Source organism: Anopheles maculipalpis, chromosome X (assembly GCF_943734695.1).
Source record: "Anopheles maculipalpis chromosome X, idAnoMacuDA_375_x, whole genome shotgun sequence".
Lineage (NCBI taxonomy): Eukaryota > Metazoa > Arthropoda > Insecta > Diptera > Culicidae > Anopheles > Anopheles maculipalpis.
This window is the reverse complement of record NC_064870.1, coordinates 17186682-17205438: the sequence shown is the minus strand read 5'-3', so window position 1 is coordinate 17205438 and position 18757 is coordinate 17186682. Positions and strand designations below refer to the sequence as shown.

The 18757-nt window shown below is 42.3% G+C and overlaps 2 protein-coding genes across 3 annotated transcripts in view; both read left to right on the top strand.

The window, feature by feature from the left end:
• Window positions 1-18688, top strand: part of LOC126561228 (microsomal glutathione S-transferase 1-like) — a 160934-nt gene extending 142246 nt beyond the window's left edge. For both annotated transcript variants that reach the window (XM_050217187.1, XM_050217179.1), the window contains exons 2-3: window positions 16895-17057; window positions 18359-18688. In XM_050217187.1, the coding sequence (XP_050073144.1) occupies window positions 16932-17057; window positions 18359-18688 (456 nt within the window). In that variant the 5' untranslated portion in view covers window positions 16895-16931. The remainder of the gene's footprint in view (window positions 1-16894; window positions 17058-18358) is intronic.
• LOC126562324 (uncharacterized) lies at window positions 2423-10510 on the top strand. The gene is made up of 5 exons (XM_050218790.1): window positions 2423-2838; window positions 3796-3892; window positions 4784-5429; window positions 10143-10289; window positions 10404-10510. Exons 1-5 carry the CDS (start codon window positions 2437-2439, stop codon window positions 10483-10485), a joined length of 1374 nt encoding a protein of 457 aa, XP_050074747.1. The 5' UTR covers window positions 2423-2436; the 3' UTR covers window positions 10486-10510.
• Window positions 18689-18757: the final 69 nt, after the last annotated feature.

Sequence of the window (18757 nt, the reverse complement as noted above, 5' to 3'; positions counted from 1 at the left end):
GAGAGCTAAGAATACACCAAGAGGAAGAAAAACATTTTGAAGGTAAACACAATCTGCACCCGATGAAATTGGGAAAGAGATATTCACATCATCAGCATCGCAAAGAAAACTATCATGCGGCAAGACAGAAGAAATGTCATTAAGGAACAGAACGAACTATAGTGACCCAAATATACTACCCTGGAGAATACCGGCTCGGGGGTTCCGAAGGGGGAGGGGAAACACCGAACGATCAATTAGAAATGACTTCAACAAGGAGATAATCATGCGGTTGATCCCATATTGTGACAATTTGTTAAGGAGTAAGTTGTGAGAGAACCGGGCGGAAGAAGGATTTGAAATCCGTGTAAATAGCGCTGACTTGAGGTACAGCATCAAAATGAGTCGCCATGAGAGACGTAAGACACACGAGACAAGACATACTCAAATACTTTGGCAAATGCATATAAAAGTCAGATACTGCGATTACTTCGATTCGATTTACTGGTGGAATTTCCCTTCTTAAAGATGGGAACAAGCCAAGCTTGTTTCCGCGCCGAAGGAAAAACAGACAAAAACAAGGCGAAACGAAATAACTTTAACTACCGTGGGGCTAAAACAGAGCTACAACTTTTCACAACTACAGCAGGAATGTCCTTGGGACCAGGCGAACAGGATGATTTCAGTTTTTTAATGACATATTTGATTTCTCTGGAATGCGTGAGGTGACTGAAGAAGATAATGACTGACTATTTACAGGAGCAGAGAAATTGGAGGAGAAATCCACCTCTAAAAGGCTGCAGATATCAGAGCTATTGTCAGATATCGCCGAGTGACATAACAGAGGGAATGAGACGGTCCGTTTCCATTCCTTCGACCATGATGGAGACGGATTTGGATTAATTCAAACTATAACTTTTTGTAAATAAAGTTTTTGATAGGATTTGTTGGGAAACAAGCAATACTGGCCTGGCTGTTCTGTAAAAGTCGTTTTCTTTTCAGAAGCGAAGAATAAAACAGTTTACCTGAAAGCGAAAGTTTCAACTGAATGGCTATGAAACGAGTTAACTATTTCCGTTGCGAAACTCTACACTCCCATTGCTTCCGGGAGCGTGTCAATTAGTAACAGGGCGTCTGTTCTTGTACACCATAAACCGATCCGAGCACGCAGCCAGGATTGTTTTTTTTTTTAAAGAGGGTGCTTGTGACGCTGATCGTAGTTTTGCTAATATACCTGTAAAGGCATGAATCGAGCACGCGCAGACAACAGCGAGCTGGTTACGCAGTACCGCCAGAGTACGCTAGACTGTCACGCAAGAAAGGCTTAAACATTAATATTTCTCTAATGTAACACCAAAGGAGAAACAAAAAGTGGTCGGCCCTCGCTGGCTTTCGTTGGCCCGGAAGTGATGGGCCGGGCTCGGTGGTGTATCCCTAACCTCGCGGTATCCTATGCTAGTGTAGTCGCACAGTAGGTCAGACGCGGGCGACTCCGGTGCGTAAAGGTCTGTGCACATATTTCTACCGAAAATGCAAAGCTTTTTCCACTGAGGCGTGCACTTTTCGCACCATCGCACGCTCTGGAGCACGCGGCTCACGGTGGTCAGTTACGTTTCTGTTTGGTTCGGTGGCGGCTGTACAAGCCAACTGTTGTTGTGGTAGGCCTGGTTGTGAAGATCGTCGTCAGTGCGAAGCTTTACTTCGGTCAGAACGCAGTGTTGCTAACGAAGTGCGACCATCTTCAAGTAGCCCAAACAGCAACGTCAGGAATCTACGTGAGGAAAGAACTAGAAACAAAAAAATACGAACCACTCACCAACAATCAGTTTCAGTGTCAACCAACAAGGCACTTTGCTTACGGTTGCTATCCATCAACATTACATCCACTGCGTCAACCTGCTGTTTCGGACAAGTTAGTGTCTCGCCTGAAGAGTGTTTTGTGTGGTTTTAGAGGACGTGCATCTTTTCCGGTTTCGAGGCTGGTTTTGAGTGTTTGATGTGTGTTGGTGTGCCAAAATGCCAAATGTGATCGGCAATTGTGGGTATCCCTCTTGTGAGCTGTGCTACACGTTCATCGCGCGAAGTTCGTTCATTCCCATTCGCTTGCCCATCACTTCTTTCGCAAGCTTCTGCAGCATCTGACGTCTCCGGAAACTAACAGACAAAGCGGGCGCTTTTGAGAGGCAAATGTGGCTTCATGGAAACTCAAAGTCTCTATAAATAAATGATTAAAAAAAAAGAAGCGGACACACGCATATATCGTTTCTCGCACCCGTGGCTGTGTGTGCGAGTGCACTGCAATTAACCACCTGGTGATCAGCCTAGGATCGAGCGTGCGAGAATGAGAATAAAGCGCAACGATCCCTCGTACGTACGTGGCGTTCTGTTGCTGTTAGCAAACTTTTGCCCGTCCCGACAGTCGGCGACAGTGCTGCTGGGGTTCACAAGTCGGTCGCGATGTGCGGTATGGTGTCGACGTCCCTAGGACTGCGCGTACTGTTGTGTGTACTTACTGTGGTTCTTGCCAACGAGGCACGGGTAGCCGGTGTGCCGTTTAATGATTCTGCGCCGGAAGCAAGTACCGGATCGCGGGATGCACGATTTCTGGAATTCGGCGAGGGTCTCGGTAGTGAAGAGTTTAGTCTCTATCCTGTGCAGTGGAACGATGATGGAGTGACAACTGCACGGTACGATGACGGTGGTGAGCTAGTGCGGTTAGTGGAAGGTGGTTCGGATTTGAATCCAGATCCTTACGAAGTGATAGCGGTGAAACCTTACGGTTCTGGGCGATTTGGAACCACTACAATCAAGTATACAGATGCAAATGGTTACCAGAAGTTGACTAGCGGTGACGTCACGGTGAGTCCTGTCTGGGGACATTATAGGACATCGGATAATAGTGAAGAAACGAATGAATCATTGCATTAGATCTGCATACTTTATTTGGCTTTGTCATTGTAAAGCTACGAAATGAAAAATGAAGCCTTTAAAAATTAAAGTTCCCTTTGCACAAAAGTCTAGCCCATCAGCTGATTTTATTCGCAAGAAAATCGAGGCTTCTCAGCTCGTGGATTTTCTACGAGAACATTATTCTCTAAAGCTCAAAAGCTCTGTTTTGATTTCTCGTGGCCCTGAGCTTTAAAATTTACGTAGAAGAGAAAATCTCACTCTCACAACTTGAAAGGTTTATTTCCCTGTGAATTAACGTCAACAACTTTATTTAAATTACAATAGTTAGTCTAACAGTTTTAAATAGGACGGTATTGTATGGTCCATACAAACTTCTGGGAAGTACTTCGCTCGTACGCTTATGTGGTGATAAACATTAAAAATGAGAATTAAATCCACAATTTGAATAAGAAAAATAAAACGGTTAGGAAAAATTCTATTTTGAATCCAACAGGTTTTAAAGCGATTAATATCGATCGATTAACAATTCCCTGGAGTGGGATAGGTGGGTGCAGTCTTTGTTTTACTGTCTTGCCCCTTAAGCGATCACTTTGTTCTCAAACATGGAAACACGACTCAACTATCAACTTCATTCCTCATGTATGCATTACATGGAAAGATCACCGTTGATTGCAAATTAAATCATCAGTCAATGGTGATTGAAACTGTCGGTGTTTATGCGCAGTTACAGCAACAACGCGACCGGATTGGTATTATCAATAAGAATGTGACATTTTCTCATGCAGCAATGATCCAACCTTATCATCGAACAACGCTAGCGCGAGCTTCTCCTTCCTCCTTTATCTCCATTGCTACTTTATCCACAGAACACCTTCATCTAACTTACCCTATCGATACACATTCCAGCGCACACCGTTGGACGCTGCTTACCACTTCGCTTCTAACAGTGAACTGGGTGACACGACCAGCTTCTACCCGTCCGCAGCGGCCCTCCAATCGCAAGGTAAGTTACGGGTTTGCAGCTTACGATGCCGCTGGCATAATGCCACCCAACTCGCACAGCGCTCTCGCGTGGCCACCAAACAAACAACCAGCACAATAGACCGAATTTAACAAACGGTACGACATAATACAAAATCCGGTGGGGCAGCCGAGTAATATTAGCGTTGCAAAATGGACCGTTGCACATGAACGGGTTTGAAAGCACCAGCACCAGGTGAAGGCGTCGCGTTGTTGTCGCATCATCGCGCGCCCCATATAACACACGCCTCGAGAGCCGTTTGAAGCTATCCGCTTCAACGGTTGGTGATCGTCCGTTCGTCATGCTGACTGAAACAAAACCATCCCTTCAATCAACTGGCCTTTCACTGCATTAGAATATGTTGTTTTTTTTCCCCTTGCGCTTCTTGCGGTAGTTGTTTGCTGAACCAATTTTGCAAACATCGCGAAACGGACTGACTTCTGCTGCGGTTTAAAACAAAACGATGCTAGGGCTTTACACAAAAATATTTGCTTTGAGACAAACAAAAAAGTGCAACAATTTGGGTACGATCCACAGACTGGCAGTTATTTTAGTGCTAATAAGCAGCAAAAGTCATAACAACTGAAAATGTACCAAATTTCGTATGATTTCCACCGGCAATTCTTTCCTCAACGTTCTTTACGGTAAAGCATTTATGCACTTTTCCTTCTTTCTAATTCTTCATGCACCTCGTTGCATCATGCACATTGTCTTCGCACTGGATGCTTCCGTCGTGTTTGGTAAGTTGTACAAAATCTGTCGGTTTTTGGACACCTGAAACATACCTACTTTACATGCAATTTGACAGGATTACTATGTGATACATATGCACACTGCGCACTGCCAACTGCACTGCCCGATGTATCCATGCAGATGAACCGGTAGTGATGGCAACGGCACCGTCTATGTCACGTGTTTCAGAGTTTGTTCGTGGTATGCTGCAGCGGTTTGGCGTGTACCAGTACATTGAGGCGTACCAGAGTAAGGGCAGTAGCAGCAGTAGTAGTGGCAGTAGCAGTGGAAGTACCACCACTGGAACATCCGGCATATCATCGCACTTGCAACGTATCATACCACACCGTTTTCGGCCCCATTTCGTCAGCACGGCCAAGGGTCTGCGCAACATTCCGGCACAGCTCAACGACGGACAGTTGCAACCGGCCCCGGAAGATGTACCAGATGGAATAGACCAACCACTAACGTCCGGTGGATCCGCGGGACAGAACACCGGAAGCAGTAGTAGTAGTAGCAGCAGTGGGAATGGCGCAGGTAAAATCCCCGGAACGGCCGGCAGTAGCTCCGGTACGATCAGCTCCCTGTTTAACACCTTCAAGCGGAAGGTCAAAGCCATCTATCCAGGGACCGTGTGGTGCGGTGACGGCAACCAGGCAAAGAGTGAGAACGACATTGGGTTCTTCTATTTGACCGACAGCTGCTGTCGCGCGCACGATCTCTGTCCCATCACCATTGCAGCAGGGGAACAGTTTAACCGGCTGAAAAACAATGGATACTTTACACGGTATGTATTACGTTTACAACAGGATGCTGAAGGATTCGTATTAGTTGATCATATAATTTCTCATTTGTATCTAACTGAAGCTGCATGTCGAATGTATGCTTTATTTTATACATGTGCAATCATAATCTTGTCATTACTTTCAAACTATATGCAGTAACCCAAACGGGAATCTAGTCACGTAAAAAAAATCTTCAAATACTTTTTCCACATATTTATTCGTTGTTTATTTTTCGTAAGAACGGCCTGGCCCTATTGCTTGACTAATGAATATCACGTTGTGAGGTTAGTCAGTCCTCACTACGGGGTGACAGTCCGGATGGGATTTGAACCCCGGTCCTCCCGTTTGAAGACTGGCGCCGATGTCGCCTAAACCATCGAGCCGCCCCAATTGTTTTTAGTTTTTGTTGAAATGCCTTTTTTTTTTTTTTTATTCATCAGGGACGGCCAGGCCGTATTGCTGAAATGCCTTTAAATACTAAATACAAATTTTACAACGTAAAATACAGCCGTGCTAAGTATGCATTTGACTGCTCTTGAAGTAAAATTGGGGCCACATTTTTTATGATGTAGATGTTTTACAATCATTTAGACAGTTTTCTAATTTCCATGGTAATTACGGTTTGTCGGTACGGGTTAGGAACTTAGTTTAATAAATTGTATCCAAATATCCACAATTTTGTACACTATCTTTCATTATGTGCTTTGATTTATTAATGCAATGCAAATCGTTTATGGTTTACATTGCTTACACTGTGTACATTTTGGTTCCTTGGGCTCACCTGACATCTTAGAAAATAACTACTTTTTATAGTTTAAAGATAACATTTCGCCTAAAACGAATATCCTTCTTTTTGGCTAGTACCCCGATGCCCAACTGTTCCAAACAATGACAATTTTGTTTTGATAGTAGAGCACTATGTAAAAACACAGGCGCAATAATAACAAAGCCGAAAAAAATATTTTTATTCTTCGACTGATATCTGGACCTAAATCCCTTTACATTTCCAGTTACCAAAACAGGGAGTAGATATCTCTAGTGCCAAAGGGTTTTATACGATAAATGGTCATACGAGTGGATCATACGATAAATAGTCTTGTCATTATTTTTGACAACCGAAATTAATTAGGCTTTGATTTGCACTTTTAGCGTGCTTTGATTTTAACTGTATCTAGCTGGTACGAGCGTTTTCTCTTTTTGAAAAACTGTTCTTGTAACACTTTTAATAGTTTTCTCGTTTAGATTTTGCATCAATCTTTGCATTAAACATTATAGTTCCTTTAGAGTGAAACATTACTTTGGCTTTTGAAATTAAAAACTATCAAGTGGTGTGAATTCTATGATTACACCTTTAAAATTTGACTTCAATGCAAAGCAATCTATTATCTGATATTTCTATTAGTTTGATTTTATGAGTAATTTAAACCCGAATTTACTATTGATTTTACATGACATTGTTTAAATAATGCTACCGCTTGGTTTTCCATTTGCCTTTCAAAATACGAGTTTTCTGTACTCATTTGTCTGTTTGGTAACTGATCTTCAATCAATGTTTTTTATTTTTAATAGCTATTAGAAAGCTTTACACAAACTAAGATGGATGGAATAAAGAATCATTATTGCCCAACCCTAGGCTAAGAAAATCGCTATCAAGTTCGTGCAAATATTCGATTTTAAGGTGTCCAAATTTCCATTTGACCCACTGTAGCTGTTTGGTGGATGACTTCTATGCTTTATGGCGAGCTGATCTTATACGATGATAACCATCTTAAAAGTCTTATTTAGAATTTTGAAGGTGATATATCTCCATTAAAAATCACTTCAAAGTCATGATCATTTGCTTCGTTGAACTTGGTTTGGCTACCAACATCACCAAGTTAATTAATGTGGCCGTGTCTATACTCAATGCCGGAGAAGATGAAGGCAAAAATTCTTTGTTTTATTTTTCTGCTTTTAGGGGGGCATCACAGCGACAAGAAAAAATTGAAAGCTCTATTAAAACTTGAAGGATAGGAAAAGGGTTTGAATGAAAAGTTATTAAAATTGCCTAAAGGAGGATTTTATACAAATTGGTTGTATTTCTTAATGCTAGTAGCTCGAAGATAAACTACTATTATAACTAAATAGTATGTTTATATAATAATTATATGGAAAACATGCTTATAAAAAAGCAAAACTGGTTCGTTGGGTTTGAGTCAATTTCTGGCCATTTTATATTTGGTGACGCTGTAGAATGTTCTTTATGTTTAAAATTTTCATTAATTAGTATTGCAGTCCCGTCAAGGATTTGGTTTATTATGTTGTTGATAGCAGTTTGCTGAATCTAGAGCAAGTTGGGTACACAACGGATTATGGTCTTCACCCGGCAGGACCGTTTAAACCCATCTCGATTACCCGTACACCGGGCTAACTTTGCATCTACAGGGTGTTCAATATATTCTAATACACTTTAAAACGAGCTCAAACAATGTAAACATAAGATATTATTTTTTTAGTAATTGTTTCTTCAAGCTATGTTTATTTACTATCTTTTTGGCATTTTAGGGGGCACTAACAACCCCCCCCCCCCTTCCCCTGAACTTTATCACGATCTTGACGTTTCTCAAACGAATCGCACAGGGTACGCACCTGTTCCATCGGCATTTCGTCCCAGATCTTGGAAATAACGTTCTTGAATTGGTCGACTGTGTTCACTTTATACACGCTTTGCTTGGGCAGCATGTATGACCATACATAGTAATCAAGGGGATTAAGATCCGGATAACTGGGTGGTCATGATATCTTATCTAAAAACCCCGTCAGATTCTCCTGACACCACGCATGGACGATATTCGCCGTGTGGTCCGGAGCCTCGCCTTTTTGGAAAATGGAAGGATCCTTCCTGTAGAGATCCTGAAGTACCGGAGCCACAAACTTCTCCAGAACCTCGGTTTTGTAATACGGAGCGTTAATTTTATCGATTTTCTCAATAAAAACCAGTGGGAGCTTCCCACGCCTGGATACGGCTCCCCAAAACCATCACCGACGCGGCATTCTGGAACCGTGGTATGTTTATTTGGGACGGGCGGAAGCTGGCCAACGTAGGCGCCCACAATAGATCATTTTAAACATCCGGATCCTTTATGACTGCTGGCGTCCTCACCAAACGCGGCCGCTCGGATCTTATACAACCATTGGTCCAGCCCGTGTCGTGGCACCGACGGATGGCAGTATAAATAAAATTCCGCTTCACCCCGTGAGATTTCAACCGCTGGAATATGTCGCCGGACTGGCTCCCTTCCCATAAACATTTTTACTATAAGATCCCGGTACTCATTCATCGTACACAGTGTTTACAACAAAATAAGTGACAGTTAGCCGACACCACATGCAACGGTTAGCCTATACTTTGTACTAAAGCTGACAAAAATATTAATACACAGAATACACAGAGCATACAACTACAAATCGATGAAAAGTTGTATTCGAACATATTGAACACCCTGTACATGTAAGCTACTAATTCAACACGACTATTGGAAAGTCCATAACCTATTTGGTCATAGAGCATATGAAGAGGAAACATAATTGTTTACTTCATGGAAAAGCTAAACAGGAAATCTATTTTGTCATTGTAGTTGTTATGCCAGAATATTACAGTACAGTAGTTGATGCCAGAATAGTACATGAAAAAAAAAATAATTCGAATGTTCGACAATACACGAAAACTTCAACAAAACCAATAATAGCCAGGCAACATATCAGCCGTCTATGTCTTCAAAGACAGTAATCAAATCAAACTGTGGTCTAATGGTTCAATAACTTCGCATGGTTGGTTTGCATGGAGAGACTTTAAGTCATTATTCTTCTGTAGTCTCTTGCAACTTTTGAATGAGAGCATATAGACGAATGAATGAATGTTAACCTAGAAAAATAAGATCTGCCCAAACCGGAAGCTGATTCCATTAGCTGTAATAACTAACCAGGCTCTAACTTCGTTCCATCTGGCTTGGTCCGATGAATTAGTGGTAGCAGAAACGTTTGCATAGGCGAATCAAACCATGTCGTTGTTCTATGTGCAGAATTTGAGCTTCCAAAAACAGATAATTTAAATGAAAGGAATTACCTGTTAGGCCAAACCTTCTAAACCGTTTACAATGTCAGGAGGAACGAATAACCTCTTGCTTTACATCTAGTGAGCTTTACATTATTGGACACAGTTCAAACTGATCACTATTTTAGTAACTGCTAAAGAGAGCTGTTAACTCTTATTATTGAAACAATGACATTGTATTTAGCGTACCGAACAACAAATTAACGTAAGGTAAAATTTTTAATCTATTTTTTTTAGCGTAATTTGGTATGCTCCAAAGACGAAGTAGCTTGTAAGTAACTATGCTGAAAAGCGCTAAAATTCAATGCAATTTCATCAAAATCTGAGCGTCTCTAACCGCTCCGCTTTACAATGTTACCAACCGCAACGAATTCCAATTGGCCGGATATTGGCCCACATGATCGGCCAACAATCGGTTGATGCATCCGAACTGCTCAATGCCAATCCCAGTTTCGTATTGTGACACACGGAAATGGCGATTCATTTAGGCAATCGTGTATCAATCAGTGTGCACGTGAGCACATGATTTACTCGTAACTGGGCTGCAACATACAGTCGGAACCTAATAGTGACTACCCTTCGATCGTTTTTGATTTTTCCCCTTCTTCTTTCTACATACCAGATCGCACTGTGACTGTGATAAACAATTTTTTAACTGTCTGAAGAACGCCAACACCCTCGTCTCGCGCCAGATCGGCTACACGTACTTCAATCTGCTGAAACCACAATGCTTCCGCTTCGAGCATCCCAAGCTGAACTGCACCAAAAGGTACCAATGTCGTGTGTCGCAGCCGAAGAAGACGGCGGATAGTTCCTCTTTTGCTCACTTATTTCGCTTTGCTTTTTCTTTCCCCTCTCTTAACTGCGGTTGGGCATCGCGCAGAAGTAAAGGCAAGTGCTTATCCTACGTCGTGGACGAAAAGCAGAGCAAGCAGTGGCAGTGGTTCGATAATCTCATCTTTTAGTCCCCGTTTGTGCATGCGGAATGCACAAAAACGTAAACTTAAAATATGGATTCAAAGCATAGCATGGACACCCTACGCAGTCTGAGGCGTGTTTTTAGGTACGTTACACCCATATCACCGATCCACCCTCGTCCTCACAATCCATACTGTGCCGATTCAGTCGCGATGCTGTGCGGTGTAGTATTTTAAAGGTTAACGTTTCAAAAACCGTTTCCATTAAGCGCAACCGTGTTACGTAGACAAGTCGTTCACCGTACCGTGTCGAATAAGCTAGATGTAAAACGCCGATCGACTTACAGCATACACCCAGGAAAGAGGTGTAAATATCGTTTAGTGCGAAAATCGATGTCGCTTGGGCACGCGCCTAGTTCAACAACGAATTTTAATCCATAAAAGTGACTGGTTATAACGCTTACTTTGTTTAGTTTTGTGCATCAAATGCTTAGAAAAGAAGAATGATTACTTCCAATTAGTTGATAGAGATATAAAAGACAATGAATCGAAATTTGGGCTAAGAAAAAGAAAGGAACAAATAAACCCTAAACCTACTAATATCGCCATAAAATCACGCTTCTAATAGTAATGAAAGTAATGTAAGAATTCACAATAAAATAAAAAAGATCATTACGTGATGCTCTCTAAGAAATGCAATGCAAGGAATGCAGACAATACGATATAGTTTTACTATGATATTTTTAATAGAATCTTTTCTCTCATTGCATTGCACTCTACTTTATTTTTTATAACCGAGCACGCCCGGGATAGGGTAGAAAACAGGGAGGAAATGCCCCGTCAATGTTTATTTTTTTCATTTATTTATAGAGGCTTTGAGTCTTATAAGCTACATTCGCCTCTCAAAATGCCCCGTCAATCTAGTTTATAAACACAGTCATCACATGCGATGTAACCAATACGGCGCAAGCTGTAAGTAAAAAAATATTTTTATTAAGTGTACCAGTATTTTTGATAAAATATCCATGATGACATCAAATTTCACTACGAAAAATCCGATCCGAAATCTAAAGACGCATTCAAAGATAGTCTTTTCTCTCCAAATATCTCTGCACTTTTTTCATCATCAACAGTAGCTGTCAACAGTCAATATCTGCATCTCTGAGTCTTGCTTTAACTTAAAAACTATTCAAACTACTTTACAATATAACTTATCATCTAAATACCAGGTTGTTACCAGGTGATCATCTAAATACCAGTTGGTGAGTTGAGGCTTCTGCTGATGCTTGTAGCCGGTTGATGATGTTGTCTGCTATGTCGTCAAATGGTGCTGTGTTGGCTTCACCGTAGATCTCCTCACGCCGTGTCCAGCGAGGAGCGTCCAGGATGAGTCGGAGGAATCTATTGCAACTACTGTAAACCTTCCGCCAATTCAAATTCACAGGAATGCCGTACGTTGCTGTGGGCAGGACGATCTGTTTGTAGATGGCTAGCTTGTGTTTTGGATGGAGCTGATTGGATGGAGATGCTCCAATCTATTGATGAACTAAAATAACTTCCTCAATAATATGAGTAAGCGGATGAATGTATCTTTTGTATGGTGATTGAACAGCATTCGGTTGTCAATAGTGACTCCGAGGTACCGGATCGTCGATCTCCTCGGCAACCGAATGCTGTCTATAGTGATGTTGTGTGTTTGTGGGTTCATGAGCCGGTTTGTTAGACGATGAGGGATGATCATCGTCTGAGACTTGGCGTGGTTGATTTTAATTTTCCAGTCGGTAGCGTACTGTTGGATTATGGACAGTGAACGCTGGGCGCTGTTCCTCAACTCTGCAGGTGTCATCTCCGAGTCTTGGGTTGCCCTCTCTAGCGATGGATTGAAAAGAAGACAGACCAGCCCATACATGTCTTGAATTGTCTACTTCATTGAATACTTCCCTCAGAAGTTAATGAGACACTCTGTTCCAAAGCTGAAGAAGCTGGACATACTAGGAAGCAGCTCTGAGCTTAGACTATAATTATCTCACCGCCATTTGTGTCATGAAAATTAGTAGTCATTAGAACTGAAAAACGATTCGCATTTATGAAAACTACTCATTTGTTCTGTTATATTGTGTAGTTGTTATTCATTTTCAAACTTTTTTTTGGATGAGAAAGCGTCAATAATCCTCGGGATACCCAAAAACGTGGCTGGCAACATAAACATGAACATGATTCTGTTGTCAAATCATGTAATAATACTACACTGGTATGCATGTGAATCCGATACCCCTTCAAGGATGCTATAGGTTCTTCATACCCTACTCTACACGTCCACGGCTTACAGAACAGTAACATATCTTTCCGAATATCTAAGCTTGCATATACGTGAAAATCCTACCCTTTGGAAAGGAAGGTTAAATGGCCAAATGAATGGAGAGGGATAGGTAGCGTCTGTTAACAATGTTAGGAGCGGCTGGTAGTTCCTTCTGTTCTGGCATCCTATGGGACTTAGAACAGCTAGGATGTGTAGGTCCTCCGACGAGACAGGAGGTTGGAGGAAAACCACCATCATATTTCGCATTGGTTTAACAGATACCGACCCACCCTATGGAACAAGGATTAGAAATTCGCGACATAGTAGTGCAAATTCCTCACAGCACCCGGAAGTGTCCGCATTGTTTTATCCGCTGTGAGCGTTAACCAATTCGGAATAGTGAAGAACTTCAGGAAGTGCACTGGAAAGTTGTAACAGAACGTCTCTATTGCAACAGAACGCCTCTATCGCAAGCCGCGATGAAAGGCATGAGCTTGATACGACGTTTCTGTTGATATGATACGAGGGCTGACAATAAAGTAAGGTCTCCAATTTTTTTTTTTCATAGAAAATGACATTTACTTACAAAAAGCGATACACCGTTGGAAAGGCCAAGGTCTTGGCTACTTTTCTACATAATCGTCATTTTTTTCCAACACCTTGCGCATCCGCACGATGACCTTGTCTATGCCGGCAGAATACCACTCTCCGTCCGCCTCGCGCAGCCAGGTGTTGACCTCTTTCTAAACCTCCGCGTCACTTTCAAACTTCTTCCCTCCGAGATGTTTTTTTCAGGGCGGGGAATGACGGATTGTTTCGCTGCTACACACTCCTCCAAGCTTCTCTTCCAAGTCCCTAATTGTCGCACGGCGGTTTTTGAGAATTTCTGCCTCCACTACTTGAACAATCGCATCCGAGACCGACGGTCGACCACTTCTCTCCTCGTCGTGAACATTAGTGCGCCCGGAATTGAACTCGCGGCAACTAGTATACGATGGATTTCAATAGGTGTCACCTTTTTCGCACTCAAAAAACGTATTACAGAACGCAATTCGCACTTGGAGGCTGACGCGAGGGGTACCTCCATATTTGACGGCTGCTCAGCCAAGGCTGAGCGGTCGGGGTAGCCTCACCCAGCAGCAAAGTGGTAGTGGGGGAACCAAGGAACACGGCGGTGTTGCCAGATTTCGCCTAGCGCGTGATCCGGCGAAGTTGCAGCGTTGGAGACCTTACTTTATTGTCAGCCCTCGTATGATGCGAAAAGAGAGTGATGGTAGTCCGCGAATGAACGGATGTGCAGTTTGAGGATCCGCGGGAGGTTTTTAGTCTGGAGGGAAGGGAGCTCTTTATAAATTTAAGCTATTTAAATTCCTGACTATGGTTAAGTTACGCCAAAAACTGTGCGAAGTAAAAATCAGTGATATCAGCGTATCACAAGACTCAACACACCTCGACTGACACAAGCTGATGTGACGAATAACTTCGCAATCGCGGTTAGGGAAGCGCTGTCGGAGGACACCACTACCGAGGCGATGTCCTTCAAAGACATCTCGACTAACGTTTGATGGAGCATGCCATCAGCACCACGACGAAAGGAACAGTTAGCGCCTGATACGTAATCAGCGGACGGAATTATTTTATGATGAGTGCAGGCGAGCACTATCCGAGAAGAAAGAATGCTGCAGCGAAGGTGGTTCTACTCCCGTGATCGTTAGAGCTATCCTGTCGGACGAGCGAGAGGCGATCTACAGATGTGTAACATACATGTTAAACAGCTAAATTACTGACATCTTAACCGTCTTAACTCGTCAATAAGATTTGCACGTTTCAATATCGCGCATCATCGTCTCAAGGTATGTTACAGTATGCAACGAGAGATAGACAGTTCATCGTGGAGAGAATGTTTGTCGATCATTTTCGTATACCGGTGAAAGTGCTACTTCGACAGAAATAAGAATGGTGCAGAAGCAGAAAATGCCGGGACAGAAAAATTCTGTCGGGATCGTTCGAATCTCACCGGGGACTGAGGGGAGGGGACGTGATGTTTTCGACGACGGGACGTGATTGCTCTGGAAGGTGTCATGCGAAGTGCGGGCCTCGACATCCGATGCTTTCTACCGGATCCATCCATTTTTTTTGGTTTCGCGGATGGTCGATGGCAGTGTGCGAGGCGTACACCCGACTGAAACACGTGGCCGATAAAACCACGATACACAGTCCTAGAAGTCAAAAAGTGGGTGGTTGAGGATCATTTTATGGAATTTGGGGTTTAATCTCTGTATAAATGCATACTCCTGCTGAAGCAAGACCAGATGTTGGATCCATATTGGATTGCAGGGAGTATAACCTGTTTGTACAGGTTTAGTTTACTCTCTATTGTAAGGTGGAATCTTCGCTTGATGAGAGGATATAGGCTAAGGAGAAGGCCGCAAGTTTTGGATTTGATGTTTTCAATATCTATTTCTCGTGATTTAAAATGGCACCAACAGCACACGAAATTGGGGTGGAGGATTGACTATTCAACTACGTGCTATTGACTTGGCAAGTCTAGTAAACCATTCATTGGCCGGCGTGTGACCCAAGATGTCGTTAAGCCAAGTAGAAGCACACGAAATGCACAATATATTGCACACTGGATACGTACGGGTAAGTCCTCTACGGATACTAGTTCTGAGCTACACTGATGATGATGGATGGCAAAGTACTCGCCGCCGAGAAGAAACCACGAGCCTAGCTAAGATGTTTTTCGGTGCTGATATTCTGACGGTAGTCAAAGCCGGAAGGATACGTTGGCAGGGGCACGTGATGAGGACGCCAGACTCATGTCACACCAAAAAGGTGTTCGTCAGCGGACCGACCGGTACGAGGCGTAGAAAAGCACGCCGAGCTCGTTGTCTAAATCAGGTGGAGTTAAACCAGTCGGAGATCGGGTCCAGCCGTGGATGGAGGACTGACTACAAACCTGGACCAAGATTCCTGGAAGCGGATTCTCAACCTGATCCTACCTCCCAAACCTAAGCAGGCCTAGAAGAAAAAAAACTTCATCTTTCTATTTAAATCCTGATTTTTTTTACCGATATATTTTAGGTCTCGTTACGAAGATTTGCTATCATCTTAGTGTTCACGTCCGCCTAGCACACTCGTCTTTGTGCAACTGTGGCAACCGGTTTCCGCAATCGATGGAAACTCATAAGTAACTATCTGCACATAGCACATTCGGCAATTTCCAAACCCCATACAACGGTGACAGGAGTTTCATGAGTACCGTTCCGTTTCCCAAATTTATATTTATTCGAATAACTTATTTCCAAAAAATAATATTTTATAAAAACCGAGCATGCCCGGGATAAGGCAAAGAATAAGGAGGAAAAGCCTTATAAATCTGTGAAAATCTATTCAACACAAGCGGTATTGACAATACGGCACTCGACCATCATAATTAATTAATTATAAATAAATAAAAATAAATAAATAAATAAATAAATAAATAATATTTTATAAAAAAACTAGAACTCGAGACAATTCCTTGTCGTAACTTAATATCAAATGAACATTTAGCCGGCATATGATTTTATTTTTATATAAATAGTTTTTCTTTTTTGTATCCTGACAGAACGACCTGGCCGTATTGATATGTAAAAAAGTTATTACAAAAGGACTACAGGAGACAGCGTAAAAAAGCGTGGAATAAATAAAACGTTCTTGTAACCATGTAAGAGCAACCGATTTATATTTAATTTTAAAAAATTTACAAATCGTTTCGTTTATTTTCAAAGATATATAAAATGAGTATTTATTCAGTCGACAGCAGCGCCACACAAGAAAAATACAACGCCGTTATGACGTAAAATGATAAACAAAATTTACTTTTTATTACGTTACGACGTTCGCCGGTCAGCGTTCAATAAAGTGTGCGTGTTCCGGCACGATGGCAGTGTAGTCGTGAGCAGCGAACTAAATAACACGCATCCACATCCCCACGGCAGCGCACACTTTCAACGAGCGGTCCGGCCGGCAACATTCTCATTTGCAATTGCACGCAGGTAAGAGTAGGCAGCATAACGTCGATGCAGCTTGTTTGCTCGCATAAATCATGCAGTACCTTCTACAACCCCTGGCTTTCTTTTCGTTCGTTACAGTAACATTTCGATCCTGGAGGATTACCTTCAGCAATTAAACTAGTCCAACGATCAACATGACGACTCTGTTGCAAAACATCAACGATGAGGTGTTTCGCACCTACATCTTTTGGGTGGCTGTGCTGGTGGTGAAGATGCTCGCCATGTCCGTACTGACCGGCCGTCAACGATTTAGGAAGAAGGTAAGGAACAAACTGCTTGTTGCCACCCGGTCCACACCATCAACACCCTAGTTACGCAATGCATGTTTTTGTGCTAGCATACCAAGCACGCCGGTTATTAGTTTACAACGATAGGTGCGTCTGTGTGCGTGTTTGATACAGTTCTCAATGTACACGATGTGCGACTTTCATTGAGTAGTCAAAGGTTTTATATTTTTTATGTACTTGGTCTGTAAATAGTGACATTCTTACTGAGAAGCTTTAGAATCCTTTATCTAGCCAGAAAGATAACATCTTTTATTGTTTATACAGGTTGGCTTAAATTCCGACCAGCTTGAACAGTCTGAAAAACGCCCAAAATTAATTTCTGAGGTCATAAACCAAGTAAAAAGTCATGTTACAAAACCCAAAATGTGTTCGATTTGCCAGATTTTCACCTCTTATCTATTCTTCGACTTATCATGCACCGAAGATTAAAAACCATCATAGGGGAGCATTGCAATGAGAGAGAGAGAGAGAGAGAGAGAGAGAGAGAGAGAGAGAGAGAGAAGAAAAAATAACTTGGGAATGACTTTCAAGTTCATACCGTATCAAGCGGATGGAACCAATACTAAAACACCATACGCTTAGCATGCGTAAATATGTTTACAAATTACTATTCAGCATGACTTGCACATATATGTTGAAGACGTCATCATCATTAAATGCTGGCTGACCTTGAAAAAACAAAACTATCATGAGCATTAGTGATGGGAAAGTTCATTTTTTTCCGGAACGGAACGGAAATAGTTTATTTTCAGGAAGAATCTTTTTGCACTATATCGATATCTGTTTTTGGCAGTGCTTGGAAAAAGTTTCTCCTTCTAAAGCCTGTGGCCCGCAATTTCGCCGACTCTCTGTGTTAGACTGCTCTATTCTTTTCGTTGATCAGGTCATTGCTGGAATACTGTTCAGACGTCTGGATCCTCTCTGCTAGGGTTCACACTCACTTATCCTCAACCGATTTCTATGTCCCTTCTCGTTCTCTGAGCTGTAGTCTTCATCTAAATATCCCTAATAGACGCTCTGCGATTGGTCGCAAAGATCATCTGCTCCGTGCTGTGGTTAGTTGCATCCTATCGGTTCACGGCGCATCTTAAACCTCCATCCGTTCCCATATAAACATTATGTTCTTATTTTAGCGATTAGTTTAGATTTATTAGTTACTAAGCTACATTTGTGCAGGCACAAGGCAGACAAAATAAATAATAATAATAATAAGCGTATATCAATAAACAAAAATTTCACATATTTTTACTTCCTTCACTTTCCTTCTTTATCAGGTGTTCGCCAACCCGGAGGATATTCAGCCCAACAAGAAGGGTATTGCACCGAGGTTCGACGATCCGGACGTAGAGCGTGTGCGCCGGGCCCATCGTAATGATCTGGAGAATATTCTACCGTTCTTCGCTATTGGTCTGCTGTACATGCTGACCAACCCGGAACCGTTCATTGCAATCAACCTGTTCCGTGCGGTAGCTATCTCCCGTATTCTGCACACGATCGTCTACGCGGTGGTCGTTATTCCCCAGCCGGCCCGTGGCCTTTCGTGGTTTATCGCATACGGCGCAACTGCTTACATGGCAGTCGTAACCGCTTTATTCTTCCTTTAAATAATAAATGCATCGTTTCCGTTTTGCGATGCTTTAGCATTTATTGTGTTATTACAGTGTACATTCATC